The sequence below is a fragment of the Symphalangus syndactylus genome, chromosome 10, assembly GCF_028878055.3.
Source record: "Symphalangus syndactylus isolate Jambi chromosome 10, NHGRI_mSymSyn1-v2.1_pri, whole genome shotgun sequence".
In the NCBI taxonomy this organism is placed as follows: domain Eukaryota; kingdom Metazoa; phylum Chordata; class Mammalia; order Primates; family Hylobatidae; genus Symphalangus; species Symphalangus syndactylus.
In genome coordinates this window covers 32,778,699-32,796,138 of record NC_072432.2, presented here as the reverse complement: position 1 = coordinate 32,796,138, position 17,440 = coordinate 32,778,699, and the positions used below count along the sequence as shown (strand labels likewise).

The 17,440-nt window shown below is 36.0% G+C and overlaps 1 protein-coding gene across 1 annotated transcript in view; it reads left to right on the top strand.

The window, feature by feature from the left end:
* ARHGEF38 (Rho guanine nucleotide exchange factor 38) overlaps window positions 1-17,440 on the top strand; it is a 140,021-nt gene that overhangs the window by 58,868 nt on the left and 63,713 nt on the right. The window contains exon 3 of the mRNA XM_055296836.2: window positions 5,735-5,858. Coding sequence (XP_055152811.1) covers window positions 5,735-5,858 — 124 coding nt within the window. The remainder of the gene's footprint in view (window positions 1-5,734; window positions 5,859-17,440) is intronic.

Below are 17,440 nucleotides of genomic sequence, written 5' to 3'. Positions count from 1 at the left end.
CTAACCAAGGAACAGGAAATGTTTCCTAGAGAAAGTAACATTTTGGCTACAATTAAAAGTATATTAATCTTCTTTGGGTCATAGATAACAGAAATAAAGTTCAAACTAGCTTAAATAAGAAAGACAGTTTGTCGGCTTATGGAATAAGGATTTCTTGTTTAGGCAAGGCTAGATCCAAGGGTTAATAAGACTTTGCCACCAGGCTTAGCTTTCCTGTTTGTGACTTTTTCACAGGCAAGTTCTCCACAAACATGACTGCCAAAGATAGAAACTTACATACTATTTTTGCCCAGTTAGGCTTCTATTTAAAAAAAAAAAAATGCTGTAAACTGGGTAACATAGGCAACGGAAATTTATTTCTCACAGTTCTGGAAGCTGGGAAGTCCCAGATCAAGATGCCAGCAGATTCAGTATCTGATGAGGGCCCACTTTCTAGACAGCCATCTTTTAGCTGTAACCTTTTTAACTTGTTGAGTAACCGCCATACTATTTTCCATAATGGCTGTACTAATTTACATTCCTACCAACGGTGTACAAGAGTTCACTATTCTCCACATCCTCACCAATACTTGTTTTCCTTCATCTTTTTAACAGTAGTCTTTCTAACAAGTATGTGGTCATATCTCATCGTGATTTTAATTTGCATTTGTCTGATGATAGTGATATTGAGCATTAAATACCTATCCGCCACTTTTATGTCTCCTTTTGAGAAATGTCTATTTAGATCCTTTGCCCATTTTTGTAATTTAATTTATTTTTATTTACTTATTTTTAATTTTTATAAATACATAAAACTTGTACATATATGCAGGGTACATGTAATATTTTGATACAAGTATACAATGTGTAATGATCAAATCTTAGTAATTGGGATATTCATCCCCTCAAACATTTATCATTTCTTTTTAAAATTTATTTTCAAGGATGGGTTTCAGAACATTTATATTTTGTTTGTGTTGGGACATTCTAAATCTTTTCTTCTAGCTATTTTGAAACTTAACAATAAATTATTAACTATAGTCACCCTGTATCTTCTTTCTTTCTTTTTTTTTAACTTTTATTTTAAGTTCATGGGTACGTGTGCAGAATGTACAGGTTTGTTATGTAGGTAAACGTGGGTCATGGGGGTTTGTTGTACACATTATTTCATCACTCAGGTATTAAGCCTAGTATCCATTAGTTTTGCCCATGTTTTAATGGGATTATTTGTTTTCTTACTGAGTAGAGCTCCCTATGTATTTTGCATATTAATACCCCTTATCGGATGTGTGGTTTGCAAATGTATTCTCTTATTTCACAAGTTGTCTCTCAACTCTGATTATTGTTTCTTGTGCTGTGCAGAAGCTTTTAAGTTTGATGTAATACCATTTGTCTATTTTTGCTTTTGTTTCCTGTGATTTGAGGTTATATCCAAAAAATAATTGCCCAGACCAGTGTCATGGAGCTTTTTGCCTGTGTTTTCTTCCGGTAACTTTACAATTTCAGGTCTTATGTTTAAGTCTTCATTTTGAGTTGATTTAGTGTGAGGTAAGGGTCTAGTTTCATTTTTCTGCATGTGAATAGCCAGTTTTTCTAGAACCATGTATTGAAAAGACTGTCCTTTCCCATTGTGTGTTCTTGACACCTTTGCTGAAAATCAATCCACTGTAAAAGTGTGGATTTATTTCTGGGCTCTCTATTCTGTTCCATTGGTGTATGTGTGTGTTATTATGTTGGTACCATGCTGTTTTGATTGCTATAGCTTTGTAGTAGATTTTGAAGTCACATTGATAAAAGAATTTGAAGAAGACATGGATAAATGGAAAAATATCTGGTGTTAATGGATTGGAAGAATGAATATTGTTAAAATATCCATTACACCTAAAGCAATCTGTAGACTAAATGCAATTCCTATTAAAATTCCAATGACATGTTTCATAGAAATAGAAAAACAACCTTAAAATTTATATGCAACCACACAAGACCCTGAAGAGCCAAAGCAACCCTGAGCAAAATGAACAAAGCTGGAGGTATCACATTAAGTGATTTTAAAACCTAGTAATTATTTAAATGTAATGGGAACTAGCTATTTGAAGTATATCTTGCGATAAGTACTTTTGTAAAGCAACAAATTAAATTGCCAATTGAAACATTGGCCTTTAATCTAGAACCAGAAATACCATTTGACCCAGCAATCCAATTACTGGGTATATACTCAAAGGAATATTAATCATTCTACTGTAAAGACACATGCACACGTATGTTTACTGCAGCACTATTTACAATAGCAAAGACATAGAACCAACCCAAATGCCCATCCATGATAGACTGGATAAAGAAAATGTGGTACATATACACCATGGAATACTATGCAGCCATAAAAAGGAATTGGATCATGTCCTTTGCAGGGACATAGATAAAGCTGGAAGCTGTCATCCTCTGCAAACTAACAAAGAAACAGAAAACCAAATACGGCATGTTCTCACTCATAAGTGGAAGCTGAACAATGAGAACACATGGACACAGAGAGGGGAACAACACACTAGGGCCGATTAGGGGGTGGGTGGGGAGAGGAGGGAACTTAGAGGATGGGTTAATAGGTGCAGCAAACCACCATGACACATGTATACCTATGTGACAAACTTGCATGTTCTGCACATGTATCTCATTTTTTTAAGAAGAAAATTTTAAAAAAGAAAAATTGGCCTTTAATTTTTATGTTTTGTAAGTCTGAATTATTATATATTGACTTGACTTAGAATAGTGTGTACTCAGATGTCTTTTTTTAAAAAAATGAATTTTAATCCATTTAAAATGTAATTCAACTTAAGCTTTTAGAGCATTACCTGTTTCCAGTGAATGATTAATAAACATAAATACATGCTTCCTTGAATTTATATCAGTAATCATAAAATAGTCTATCAGTTTTAAAAGCCTATGTGTACCAGGCATTTGTTTGTTCCTTAGCATAGCAATGATTGGATATGAATTCATTTTATGATTCACAGAATCCCCATGGGCTCATGGTGATATGGGCATTTGAAATCAGGCCAACTGATGTTTTAATCCTTTCTGTCCTTCAGGAAGAAGTGGAATTAAAATCTATGTTTTTGTTATTTAGTATTTGTTGCACTAAGCTAAGATTACAGACAAAATGTAGAATTAGATCCTTGCTAAATGAATTCATAATCTAAATTAAACAGATATACAGGAAACTGACCTTGGGAAATAAATTGTAGGAGTGACAACTTGGTGAAAAACTCAGGAACAAACCAAAAAATCTAAACAGAGATAGTAAAGTACTCTATTGTTAATATTTGCTGGTAAAGAACGAAGGCATAGAATAAAAAGGTCAATTTCTGAATCCAGTTCTCCCCTGAACTTCTTGCATAAGTTTCAGCATGGCTCCTCTCTTCACCCTGCATTATTTTCTGTATCTTCAAGATGGTTCATCCTTTACAAAGAAGTTGGAGTCATGTATGAAATAATAAACATGAAACACTTCAAGTTTCTCAGAATAAAGTTTCCACAGCAAAATGAAATAATAACAGGGATACACTGTATGATTTACTGCTGATAGTTTATCTTATAAAGCAAGTAAATTAGGGGCTGAAATTTTATATATTAGAAGGATTTATTTCAAAAATGATTTTAAGAAATAATACAATCAGTGAATTTGAACTAAACCAATCTATAAAACTTTGATTCATACACAACTTTTGGAAAACATCTTGCATTATTCAAAGTTATACCTTTGTGGATTTAATTAATACCCAACACATAAGGCAATTCTTTAGGATGAGTAATGTGTTAAATCAGTGGTACTTAGAGATATATTACATTTGAGCCATTGATAATAATCAAGTATTATTAAATGACAATTTCATGTTAACTACTTAATAATAATTTATTATTAAATAATAATTAACAAAAATCCATATAACTGTTATATGCCTTTTAAATATTTTCTGTAATATTAAATATACTTTCTAATACAGAAATTGAAAGTCTTGAACCTCTCTAGATTACAAGCAAAAAACCACGTGCCATCTCCTATTAAAGTGAATGATCAATTAAGGAACATTTTGTGACACTGGAATAAAGACCCTAAGATCTAATAGTGATTACAATGTAATAATTAGTATGGAATTATAGACAATTTCAGAATACATAAAACTAGTTTTTTAAAAGTTCTCTAATCCTATATTGAAATAAACCACTGCATATAATCATATGAATTTGATTACAAATGAGGCTGTGAGTTATCTTGAGGACAGGATGAATGATGGGAAAGTGAAAAATTTCCCAAGATGTTTGAAAGACTTGTATACAGCAAGACCATAGTGCATAAGAAATAACTGACATAGTCGCCACATTTTGAAAAGGTGCAATGTGAAGTCATGCTTCCACGTTCAATGAGAGAATATCCTTACCAAAATAATATTGGTGTCCAATATGGAGAACAGTGGATGGGACAATGTCAAAAAGGGATGGGATAAAAAGATGAGCACGTTGCTTTCTTCCTTCCCCCTTAAATAGACCCCACACACACCTAAAGAAACTGAATCTGAAATCATGGAAAAAAGCTGTAGTTGTTGGCCTTCGTCTGCAGAATTCCTCCATGTCTCCCTCTTATATCCTTTGTTCCCAATTCCCCTAATTTCTTGGCACATTTTCTTTAATTGGATTCTCTGTCTCTTTCATATCCCTAACTTTGCTGAGCTGGTTTTAAGCCAGCAACTCTGCTTTTCACTTGTGCTACTCCTCCATGAATTGATTATTGATGAATTAATTATGCACCTATGACCTCATTCACAATAAGTCATGAGTAAAAGGCACCTACTCCTGTTCCCTGATGTAGCCCAGTAGAGCCTGCACCAATACGGCTGTGGCCTGACCAGTCACTATATGATTATGGAAGGAGATCCAACTTAAACTAAAGGGAATTATTTTGAATAAGATTCATCAAAATCAGAGCACATATCTCACCATATTCAGATAGCTGAGGATAGTCGTCCATCCCTCTACTAACCAATCACTATCTATGACACAGTCTGGCTTCTTTTGTAATTCTTGGTACATAGAAGCTTCTCAGAAATTATTTGATGAAAGGATGGATAAATGAATAAATAAATTATTATAAACATTAGCTATAAGATCTAAGAATAATTACACTGGTTGTTAAGGATGTGCATGAAATAACAAAATATAATGAATCCTTAATAGGTATAATATATTTAATGATTTCCATTTACATTTGTATCAAGAAAAAAAAGGGAAAAGCAACCCAGCACATCTACTTGTCATCACTTTTCAAACATCTGTGGTTTAAAAAACAGCTTTGAAAATAGTTACTTGCCTCGGGTAAGGTCTGACTTCTGCTGTATAAGCAGTAAAATATTCTAAATCCTTACACGCTAGTACATATCCTCATAGACGGCAGTTAATACCAATTAGGCCCAAATCTTCCCTTTCTGGTTCTTATAGGAATATATAGATGTATGTTCAACACAAAACATATTCAAAATGTTTTTAAAAGACAGAAGTAACAGACGCATCATCCCAATTTCTTGGAAAAAAACAAAACAAAACAAAACAAAACAAAACTGCACTCTAGAATTCCTAAATAAGAATGTTAACAGAAATGGTTAATGGAGACAGCATGGGCTGACATTTAAAATGCTTACTGTTTAGCAGGAGAAAACATCCTAAATACAGTGCTTCTCCATCAGCTCAATGTTTTTTGTTTCTTCAGATTGATAGGCTGGATGTGGATAGCTTGTTTAGCAACATTGAGTCCGTGCATCAGATATCAGCCAAGCTGCTGTCATTGTTGGAAGAGGCCACAACAGACGTGGAACCGGCCATGCAAGTAATTGGTATGTTTATTCTCTTCTCGAGTTCTACAATACAACAGGAAATAATTTTTTAATAACCTCCTTTTGCTTTGGTTTTTTGTTCCTGACTCACCATGCTTCCCAGCAGATACATAAATGCTAAACCCATCTTCGGGCTCATTGTAATTATACAGACTCTGTATTTATTTTCAAATGGGTTTATATCCATTTGCTGAAGTCCCTCAGTAGCACAAAACACACCATTTGCTTTTTAATTTCCAATCTTTCAATCTCTTTGCTTTCCAGATGTTCTGTAATTTTTTTAATGGCTAACACTTACTTGATCCTTAAAGAATTAATTATTTAAATATTCTAATAGCTTTACTGATTTTTCATTACAATGTTTTTTAGATCTTATGCCCATCAGTCAATTCTTTTAGATTATAAACTTCTTACATGAGGAATGTAAAACTATTAGAGGAATGTAAGTTATTAAAAATTTATACAAGTTCTACTTTTTTCATGCTCTCTTTTTTCTATATTATTTACCTTCCAAATATGTTTTTACTCTCAATCAGATATGTTTATTTTCTTACTCTGGTAGGATTTTCAAAAATAACAACAGAAAATATAATTTGAAAAGTATTGAGCCAAATTTTTATGCTCTCCATTTCTTGGGAATTTCCAAGGGAATATGTGCTATGAACTCCTTAAAGGCAGTTTGCACTTCGAGACATCATACAAACAGTGCCATGTAGGCTAAGAGTTTTTTAAAATTATCGTTTCTCTATTTCACACTTAATATACAATAACTCCTCATTACAAAAATACTAAAACAATTCAGGAGCACATAGAGTAACGGTAAAATTTCTTTTCATATATCCCTCCAATGTCACTGCCTTCCCCACAAGTAACCACTTGTTTGATGTAGATCTTTACTTTGAGATACACACACAAAGACTACACACAAACACTTTATGTCTTTACTGATTGTGTCTTTGTTACCTTTTATTTGTTAGAGTTATAAAAATGTCATGAAACTGGTCTTGTTTAATATTTATAGAGAACCAAAGTTTAATGAGCAAAGCTGATCAAAGAGATGAAATCTAGTGAAAGAAATGACTGGGCAATAAGGCAGCCCACTCAGAAAGATTTCTTCCACAGACAGGTTTAAATTCAATTGTTCTTTGTGATGAAATGTCCCCAACAAATTGTAAAAATATTTCCTAAAAGAAGAACTCTACTCATTACCACACTAATTCATTAGTGTGAATTCCCTGGCCATTCATTTATTAATTCAATCAGTGAATAGTTGTGAAGTAACAGCATATTCACAAGATTTGGTATTGTATGACATTGCTTGGTATCAAAAGGTGAAAGGGCTCATTTCTGTCTTTCAAAAACATTCAATCAAACAGCTCCTTGAATTGAAGGTGTGGGTATAATATACCATCAAAGCAGTTTCTACACTACTGCAAACCTTGGAGGATAAAGAGAACATTTCTAGATGGAGACTCCAAGGATTCTTGAAGATGTTACTTGGGCTTAAAGTGTAGGTTCTATTTCAACAATAGGGTCCATGTTGAGGAGAAGATTCCAAATGGAAATGACAGCATGAAAAACAAGTGTGAAGCAAATGCCAAATGCCAAGCATGTTTAGGAAATGAAGAGTGATCAAGCTGGAGTGAAGGACTGATGTAAGCAAGAAATGAGAAATGGGCCTGAAAGTGCAGAGTAGGGACTGGCAGCACTTGGAAATGAAGTTTGGAATTTACTGTACAGGTAATAAAGAGCCATTGAAAGATTTCTGGCAAGGGTGTGATGAGACACAAAAGTTTCTGGAGAGAGAAAAATATGGTAGGTCTGAACAGAATGCAGAGGAGGAACTGAGTCCTAGACTAGTAAATAGGTTGTTATAAGTAATATAGGCATGTGGTAATAAGCATTGAGACTAAGGGAGATACAGTGAAAATTTTAAAAAATAAGGTCATTTCAAGAGAAATGTAGAAGAAAACATAAACAAGTTGTTGATTCATGTGCTGAAGTCAAAAACAATTCCAGATTTAAGGTGACCATGTATTGTGGTTTGTCTAGAGCATACTGATTTTAGTGTATTATGTAAGCATTCTGTCCAGTTTAGCATTTGTCATGGACTTTTCCTTTTTAAAAATTATTATTATTATTAGTTGCATCAGAAGAGGTTTTATAAGACCTTTACATCATACTTCAACGTCTGACACAATCTCTTTTAGTAGAGTGTAAGAGGCATGTGCAGTTAACGGTTCTCACTGTAACACATGGTAAGCTCTGAAACATAGTCCATCTCTCCTATGCCAACCTTTTCTAGTCTCAAGGAAAGTTGTATCTTTCTTTGAATTGCCACATGCAGGGAAGTGGCTGATTAAATGATGCTATTTGGATATGAACAGCTAGAAACTGCTAATTCCTTTCTGTTCTGGTGGTTGTGGATGTGTTGGATGCTGCAGACCCTGCCATCTACTGGGTGTAGCAGCTAGTTGTGTCATGACCCGCACTGGGTGGCCCATGTCATGACCTATGAGAGGCATGAAGCCATCGGGATGCCAGTCAATGGGGTTAATGGGACACGTTATTACAGAATAGATGTAAATAAAGTATGTATGGAAAATAGGGCCTGAGAAATCATGCTACAGAGTGTCTAGAGGCTCTTGCTATGGTAATTTGGTAAACTATTGCATGTTATAAATTGACAGCTCTTTTACAAATTTTTTGGTTATGTTTCATAACCAAACCCAGGAAGGAAGCCTGGGAGGCCTCAGGAAACTTACAATTGTGGCAGAAGACAAAGGGGAAGCAAGGACCTTCTTCACACTGTAGCAGGAGAGAGGGAGAGAGAGCGTGCGCTAAGGGGGAAGTTCCATGCACTTTCAAACAACCAGATCTCATGAGAACTCACTCACTATCACAAGAACAGCAAGGAGAAAGTCCACCCCCACGATTTAATCACCTCCCACCAGGCCCCTCCTCCATCACATGGGGATTACAATTCAAGATGAGATTTGGCGGGAGGACACAGAGCCAAACCATATCAATGTTTTAGAAAAATTTTGATTTTCTTTGTCTCAAGAAAGTTGCTGAGCCTATAACACACAAAATACCATCCATCAAAGGGTCCTCAATGCTATCATTGACCATAGACAATCAGAAGATAGAAATCTGCTGAAGCAGCAGCAACATCTATGTCAAAGTTTAGTCATTATTTTTAAAAGACTGTGCTCTAAGCAAGTGATTAAACGCATGCAGCTGCTTAAGGTGTGTTTACATTTCACTCCATGCAGCATGACTTTTCATTTAGGTCAGACAACAGTTTTCCAAAATTAATTACATTCATTTTTAATTCTGAGTTTCCTTAGGCCTATGAGAAATATAAAACAATGGTTACTAATGAGTTGACACCATTAGCAAAAGAGTACTGCAAACAGTTAAATGATGACAGTTTTATATCAGTGTGAGCAGATGAATTGAATAATAGTTCCAATAGCAGTTAAAACTTTAAAAATCCAATTCACAGAACCAAAGAAAAGCCTTTAGAAGTTTATCATGTCAATGGTGAATTGTCTGACCTTATTATAAATGCTATTGTCACTTTAACTTAAAAATTAAACATTGTGACTGCAAATGATAACATGAATACAAATATTAGTGGAGCACAGCATCATAGTAAAACAATGATTTTGTTAAAACAAAAATCTATAGAGCAGACATGTAGTTGAAAATGATTGGTGTATATATGATGAAGTTGTGGAATTTATTAATTGAAGTAAAAACTGTAGTGAAAATTTGCATTTATTTTTATATACACAAAATTAGAGTGAATAACACTATCTGAAGAATAAAGTTGATATTGAATTAAAAATTATCTTATGTATGAAACTATACACTCTCTTTCCTGCTGGTCATTAATCAGTCTTTGGAAATGTTTGATTCTTTGAAGCACCACTTTATGAATCAACCAGAGTGTATTAACATGGCATTGGACTATTTTTGTAAACAAGGCCTCTGAAATTGAATTGCATTTTGTTAAAAATCAGTTGGAAGTCTTTAGTTAAGGTACTCATCAAATGGAGAAAATAACTTCAATTTTTAATCTTTACAAATAACAATTATTAAAAACAAAATTGCAAATAGGAAGACATTGAAATGTATCCCTATGAAAACGAGGAGTAAGTTAAAAAAATAAACATTATTTCTGAGGGCTCTGTTCTGTTCCATTGGTCTATATCTCTGTTTTGGTACCAGTACCACGCTGTTTTGGTTACTGTAGCCTTGTAGTATAGTTTCAAGTCAGGTAGCGTGATGCCTCCAGCTTTGTTCTTTTGGCTTAGAACAGAGCCCTCAGAAATAATGTTGCATATCTACAACTATCTGATCTTTGACAAACCTGACAAAAACAAGCAATGGGGAAAGGATTCCCTACTTAATAAATGGTGCTGGGAAAACTGGCTAGCCATATGTAGAAAGCTGAAACTGGATCCCTTCCTTACACCTTATACAAAAATTAATTCAAGATGGATTAAAGACTTAAATCTTAGACCTAAAACCATAAAAACCCTAGAAGAAAACCTAGGCAATACCATTCAGGACCTAGCATGGGCAAGGACTTGATGTCTAAAACACCAAAAGCAATGGCAACAAAAGCCAACATTGACAAATGAGATCTAATTAAACTAAAGAGCTCCTGCACAGCAAAAGAAACTACCATCAGAGTGAACAGGCAACCTACAAAATGGGAGAAAATTTTTGTAATCTACTCATCTGACAAAGGGCTAATATCCAGAATCTACAATGAACTCAAACAAATTTACAAGAAAAAAACAAACAACCCCATCAAAAAGTGGGCAAAGGATATGAATAGACACTTCTAAAAAGAAGACATTTACACAGCCAAAAAACACATGAAAAAATGCTTATCATCACTGGCCATCAGAGAAATGCAAATCAAAACCACAATGAGAAACTATCTCACACCAGTTAGAATGGTGATCATTAAAAAGTCAGGAAACAACAGGTGCTGCACACGATGTGGAGAAATAGGAACACTTTTACACTGTTGGTGGGACTGTAAACTAGTTCAACCATTGTGGAAGTCAGTGTGGCAATTCCTCAGGGATCTAGAACTAGAAATACCATTTGACCCAGCCATCCCATTACTGGGTATATACCCAAAGGATTATAAATCATGCTGCTATAAAGACACATGCACACATATGTTTACTGCAGCACTATTCACAATAGTAAAGCCTTGGAACTAACCTAAATGTCCAACAACGATAGACTGGATTAAGAAAATGTGGCACATATACACCATGGAATACTATGCAGCCATAAAAAATGATGAGTTCATGTCCTTTGTAGGGACATGGATGAAACTGGAAACCATCATTCTCAGCAAACTATCGCAAAGACAAAAAACCAAACACCTCATGTTCTCACTCATAGGTGGGAATTGAACAATGAGAACATATGGACACAGGAAAGGGAACATCACACACTGGGGACTGTTGTGGGGTGGGGAGAGGGGGAGGGATAGCATTAGGAGATATACCTAATGCTAAATGATGAGTTAATGGGTGCAGCACACCAACATGGCACATGTATACATATGTAACAAACCTGCACGTTGTGCACATGTACCCTATAACTTAAAGTATAATAATAATAAAATTAAAAAAATAAACAATGAGAGCTCATGTATAAAATATTCAATTTTGAAAGTCCATAATCATACTTTGGAAAATCTGACTTATAAAGAGAAGACTTTGATGGAGCTCCTCTTTAGTAGGATAAAGTAATATTCTGTACCAGATTTCACAATCTACATTTGGGAAAATATTCCAAAATTACAAATAGAAACAACTTACTTGGTGAGTTTTATTCTGAAAAAAAGAGAGAGAGAGAACGAAAGAAAACAATTCAAATGGAAGCAAAAAGATAATGCCTATAAAAATATTTCAGCTCAAATATTTACTTGTTTTAATGTGTATCGATAATGAGAATTTTAAAAGCTTCTATTTACCATAATTTCCTCTGAGCTCAATAGATATTTCCTTGCTTATAAAGTATTTTCTCAATTTTAAATATTATGGTTTACAAAGTTCAGTAGTAAAATAAATATGCTGATATTGAATTATAACCCACAGAAATATCAATGAGTTCTTGCTAATATAAATAAATGTGGAGAAAGGACAGCTGTCCATTGCAGATTTTAATTAATAAATATAAAGAGAAAGAAGAACGGCTGGGCATGGTGGCTCACGCCTGTAATCCCAGCACTTTGGGAGGCTGATGTGGGTGGATCACGAGACCAGCCTGACCAACATGGTGAAACCCTACTCTACTAAAAATACAAAAATTAGCCAGGCGTGGTGGCATGCACCTGTAGTCCCAGCTACTCAGGGGGCTGAGGCAGGAGAATCGCTTGAACCCAGGAGGTGGAGGTTCCAGTGAGCCAAGATTGTGCCACTGCACTCCAGCCTGGGTGACAGAGCAAGACTCCGTCTCAAAAAAAAGGAAAAAAGAAGAAAATGGAAAATCACATTCACATTACATAAACACCACAGTCAACTATTGCAGACAAAATCTGTTGGTTGATATTATGTTTAATGAGTGAAAGTTAGAGGAGAAATATACTTTTCATAGTCTCAAACTTTCTCCCCAAGTAATTATTAACATCAAAGGGAAAGATGGTAACTTTACATTGAGAAACCTACCAGGGGCCACCTTTATCTAGAGATCTAGAGTTAATTTTCCTTCTCTGACAATCGTATTTTGATATGTAAGATGTTAATATTGGTGAAGCTGGGTAAAGAGTATTTGAAAACTATCTGCACTATTTTTTTCAACTTTTCTGTAAATCAAAAATTAGTTCAAAATAAAAAATTGAAAACCATGATTTACAGAGAAAACTCAATTGAACATGTTCATACTTTCAGATTCACTAATCATAGAATTCCGACTTTGAGGAAAATTACCAAAAATTTTATTTTAAAAATTAAGACAATGAACCCATATTTGAAAAAGAATCAGTTGGAGTCTCATTTTAATATCCTTTCCCTTTGTATCTGGGCTGGTCTTGCGACTTGCTTTGATCAATGAAATGAGGCAAAATGATGTTCTACAACAGCAGTATCACTTTTGCTTTCTGCTTGTGAAGGGAGAGGCCCAAACTGCCCAGCCATTCCAAGAAACACAGCCAAGGCCTCAGGCTTAAGAGTAAGGTCCTTGTCAGCTGGCCAGCTGGCCCCCAGCCAGTCCACCAACTGACGGGAAACATAGAAGTAAACCCCATCAATGCCAGTTAAATGCTGCCCAATTGTTGACCCATACAATTGTGAGCAAACGAACAGTTATTGTCTTAAGCTTTTAAGTTTTGGAGTGATTCTTTTTTTTCCTGTGGTAATTGCTAACTAATACAGATTAACAGGTGAGAGATTAACTTATTTCAACTCAAATGGTGAGGGAAAACTTGATTTGGAAGGTGAGCTTGGACTTGAAAGATGTAGAAAGGTGGAGATTGGGTGCAAAAGGCTTTCTAAATGAGAAATAGGGTAAAGGCCTCAAAGCAAGAGTACAGGAAATTCTGAAAAAGGACAGCAGCAGCCCTACGTGACTGGAACATAGTGCAGAGAAGGCCTCTCTGAGCCAAACGTTGTAGACACACCGATAAGTGTTCACTGGCGATTTCCATTACTAAACCTTTTACCAAAGCACTTACATTCCATAAGATAAACTGATTGTTGGTGAGATGTTTCCAAAATTATGTTATCCCAAATGAAAAGCACGGGTGTCCCATTTCTTTGTCCTTAGATGGCACAAGTAAGAGTTTGTGATTCACAGCTGTAGTGCCAAAGGGGGAATTTTCCTGATACCTAGATAAACTAGGAAGAAAATTTTACTCAATAATAACACTGGAGTTTGGATAAGGTTTAAGTTGAAACACAGGGGCATATGCTTGCAGATCTGAGAGCTCTGAGGAAGTTGTCTGTACTGTCATGCCAAGATACAAAGTGAATTTTAAAATCTTGACTTAAGCACAGTGTCTAGATAGGAAATGGGTTTTCAATCTTTATAGATGGGAGTATGAAATGTGGCTCTTGTTTCCACTTAGATGGCAGTGTAGAGTTTAAGAACACATGGGTTTTAATATCAGGTTGACTTGGGTTACATCTCGGCTTATCCTGTTGCTAGTTGTGTGATCTTAGGCAAGTTACAAAACCTAATTGAACTTCAGTTTCTTATCTGGAAACTGGAGGCAATAGTACCTATCCCATATGGCTTTTATGAAGATTTGACAAAATTATGTGTACAGAATGATAGCCCAGTGCCTATCCCTAATTATATCCAATAGATGATGTTATAAATTATTATCCTAAGAATATTAGATTTACCCATCTATTTAAAATGCCTGATTTTTTCTGTATGTAACAGGTGAATAAAATGTGACTTTTTCTCAGAGGTTCTGATCATGTTTTTCAAACAAGTCAGATTTGCTGGATATGTGTGATTTCTAGATGCTCCCAGTATCTATGCATCTTGATGATTCATGGATCTAATATGGTGACATATTTTTTCTGTGAAGGGAGATTTAACATATCAAGTGTCATTTTCACATTTGGTAGAGTGAACAGCAATGGCAGTAATTAGTCTCCAAAGATGGCCCTCAATGGACTATGCCTCCTAGTTCACATTGTTATATAGTCTAGTGTCATATTGACTCTGGACTGGCCCTCTGATTCACTATTACAATGTGGTGAAAATGACACTGTATCAGTAACTGGGCCCAAGCCTTAGGAAAGCCTGACAATTTCTACTTTCATAATTTTGGAAGCCTGCCATTTAAAAAGTTGAGATACCTTACTGGAAGTATCATGGAGAGAGACAGCAGATGAGACTATGTAGAGTGAGAAAGTGGAACAGCTATCCCAGAATCCCAGCAGAGGCCAGCCTCCCAGCTGTTCCTGCCAAGGCACTAGATTTGTGAAATTAGTCATCTCAGACGTTAAAACCCAGATAAGCCCTTGGATGACTCAGCCACAGTGGATGTCAAGTGTAGCAAAAGAACCACACAGCTGAGCCCAGTCAATCTACAAAATTGTGAGAGAAAATAAAAATGGCTGTTGTTTCAAGATACTAAGCTTTGGGATGGTTTGTTACATAGCAATAAATAAGCCGACAGCAATTGTCCTCTTATATGTGTTTGCATATTATAATGTTTCAAAGTATTAAAACAAGACTGTCATGAACATGCTTGAGTCTACTTTACTTGCTTACCTCATGCATATTGTGCTGAGAATCAGACTGAAAGAAGCTTTTGACAAAGGAATTGTAGTTTCTTGTATGCATTTTCCTGAGGGTGACTCTATCCTTGGAGAGAAATAATTTAGAGCTTTCTGTTCTTTGAAGGTGTAGCAGGTGATGCACTGTTGTTCTATAGCAGTGCTTTGTTTTCCTAAAGCAATGTTTCTTGTAGGTCCCTGAAGTAGGACTCTGTGCCTTTAGCAGTGAGTTTGTGAGAAGAGTACTAGTTGCTGACAATTCATATCATAATGCTGTGTGGGAGATACTACAGCGGAGCTCACTTAAATGAGTTTTTCAGTATTATTATTGTGTGTAAGTGTGTGCATGTTTTACTCAGGACACAGATAGGCTTGACCTGGTTAATTTTGGCCAACTGGGACAGGTTGGGAGGGTCCTAGACCTGCATACTTGAACGTATGAGGTCAGTGCGGAGGTTTGGGGGACACCCAGATGCAGCAGTTGAAAGATCAGAATGCAAATGTTAGAAGGAATAGGAAAGCTGTCCGCTTCAGAGAAAATGACAATGGGGAAATGGTGTTTTCAGGATCAAGGATACAACAATCTTCACAAGAAAGAAAAAATCAGCAGGAAGCAGGTACCAGGCTGTAATATGGGGGTTGGACTTCCAGTCTCCTGAGCGGGGTGAATATGGGTCCCAGTGCTGCTAGGACTTATTTCTTACAATAAAAATAAAATAAAGGTGGCTTAGTAAAAAGCCTTACAGTTCTGATTTCTGAGGAGAATGGTAAGTTCCAGGATGCTGTGCTGATGGAGCCTGCCAGTGGAAGTCAGTGGCTTAGCTGTGCCAGAAGGAGTATTGGAGAGTTGAGGTCAGATTTGAATGGACCTGCGAAAAGTCACATGTTGCACAGGATACACGTAGAAATACATTTCTAAATCCCAGGAAGGAATGTAAGAGTCTGTGAGTTCCTGAACACTTTCCCAGCCTCCAGGAAGCTAAAATGAGAAGTACACAACAGAAAGAGTAACAAACCTTGAAGGTGCCCAATAGCCTGGAAAGAGCATGGCCTTTGAAGTGAAACAGATCCAAGTCTTAATCCTGGCTGTCATCACTAGTTTGATGGCTGTGAGCAAGTCATTTGAGCCAGTGAGATTGCGTTTGCCTGCCTGTAATAGAAAGCTGGCCAACAGGGTTTGACCAAAAAGGGGCTTATTTTTCTCACGTCACAAGAAATCTGTAACTCACGAGTCCAGGACTAGTGCAACTGCTTGCTGCTCCTTCAAGTTCTTCCCTTCACAATGCTCAGCATGTGGCTTTTGATATCATCCGTTAGATGGCTACTCCATTTCCAGGCATCACTTCCTAAAGACAACGAAGCAAAATCACCTCTTCAGAAGGCTTTTTTCATTTTGGGGGAATATAACCATTTTCCCAGTGACTTCTACATATATCTCATTCTATTTTGCACACATGTTATTTCATTTCACATACATACACACACAAACACACCTTTGCACACACACTTGGCCGTCTAAATACCAGAGATTTGGGGAAAGGTCAATATTTTTAACTAGGTGTGTTACCAGTCCAAATTCTCTGCCTTTGGAAGAAGGAAGAACAGATAAGTAAATAGCAATGGATTCCACATGCATTTGTTCATCTTTTCAATGGGGATAACAAGACTTCCATGGCAGGAAAATATCAAACACTGGGCATAACCCCTCCAGAATGTATGCTCCATGAGGGAAGGAATTCTTGTCTGTTTTATGACTGTTGTGTTACCAGCATCCAGAACAGTGTCTTTAATAACTATTTACTGAATGGATGAAATTAGAGATAATAGTAAGTGTGCAGTGCATTGGCTGGCACACAGAGGGACCAGGAGGTGATTGTTGTTACTGTCGTCACTGAGTCTGTCTGTGGTCAATGTCAGTGTCAAATGTCACTTTCAAAAGTCAATGTCATTTCCAGAGATTGCTAGGTAATATAGAGCAACTAGCTACAGCAGAGGCAAGCTTTCTCAAGAGAGGTATTTACTAACATGAGATAAATGGAAAATCATGGATTGGTCTAAGACAGGGTTTTCCTCAGTGTTATCAACCTTACATTAAAAAAAAGTTATTGTACCTTTTCCTGATCCAGCCAGCAAAAACTTTCACTTTCTCAGAGAACCAATGTTGCCTCAAGATGTCAGTAGTTAAAGAATCCTGACCTGGAGTTAAAGTGTCTAGAAGTCAGCAAGGTTCAGGAAGACACCATGAGCTATCATCAAAATATACAGCTGTGTTTTTGAATGTTAGAACTGGACTAATATTTAAAGAGCATC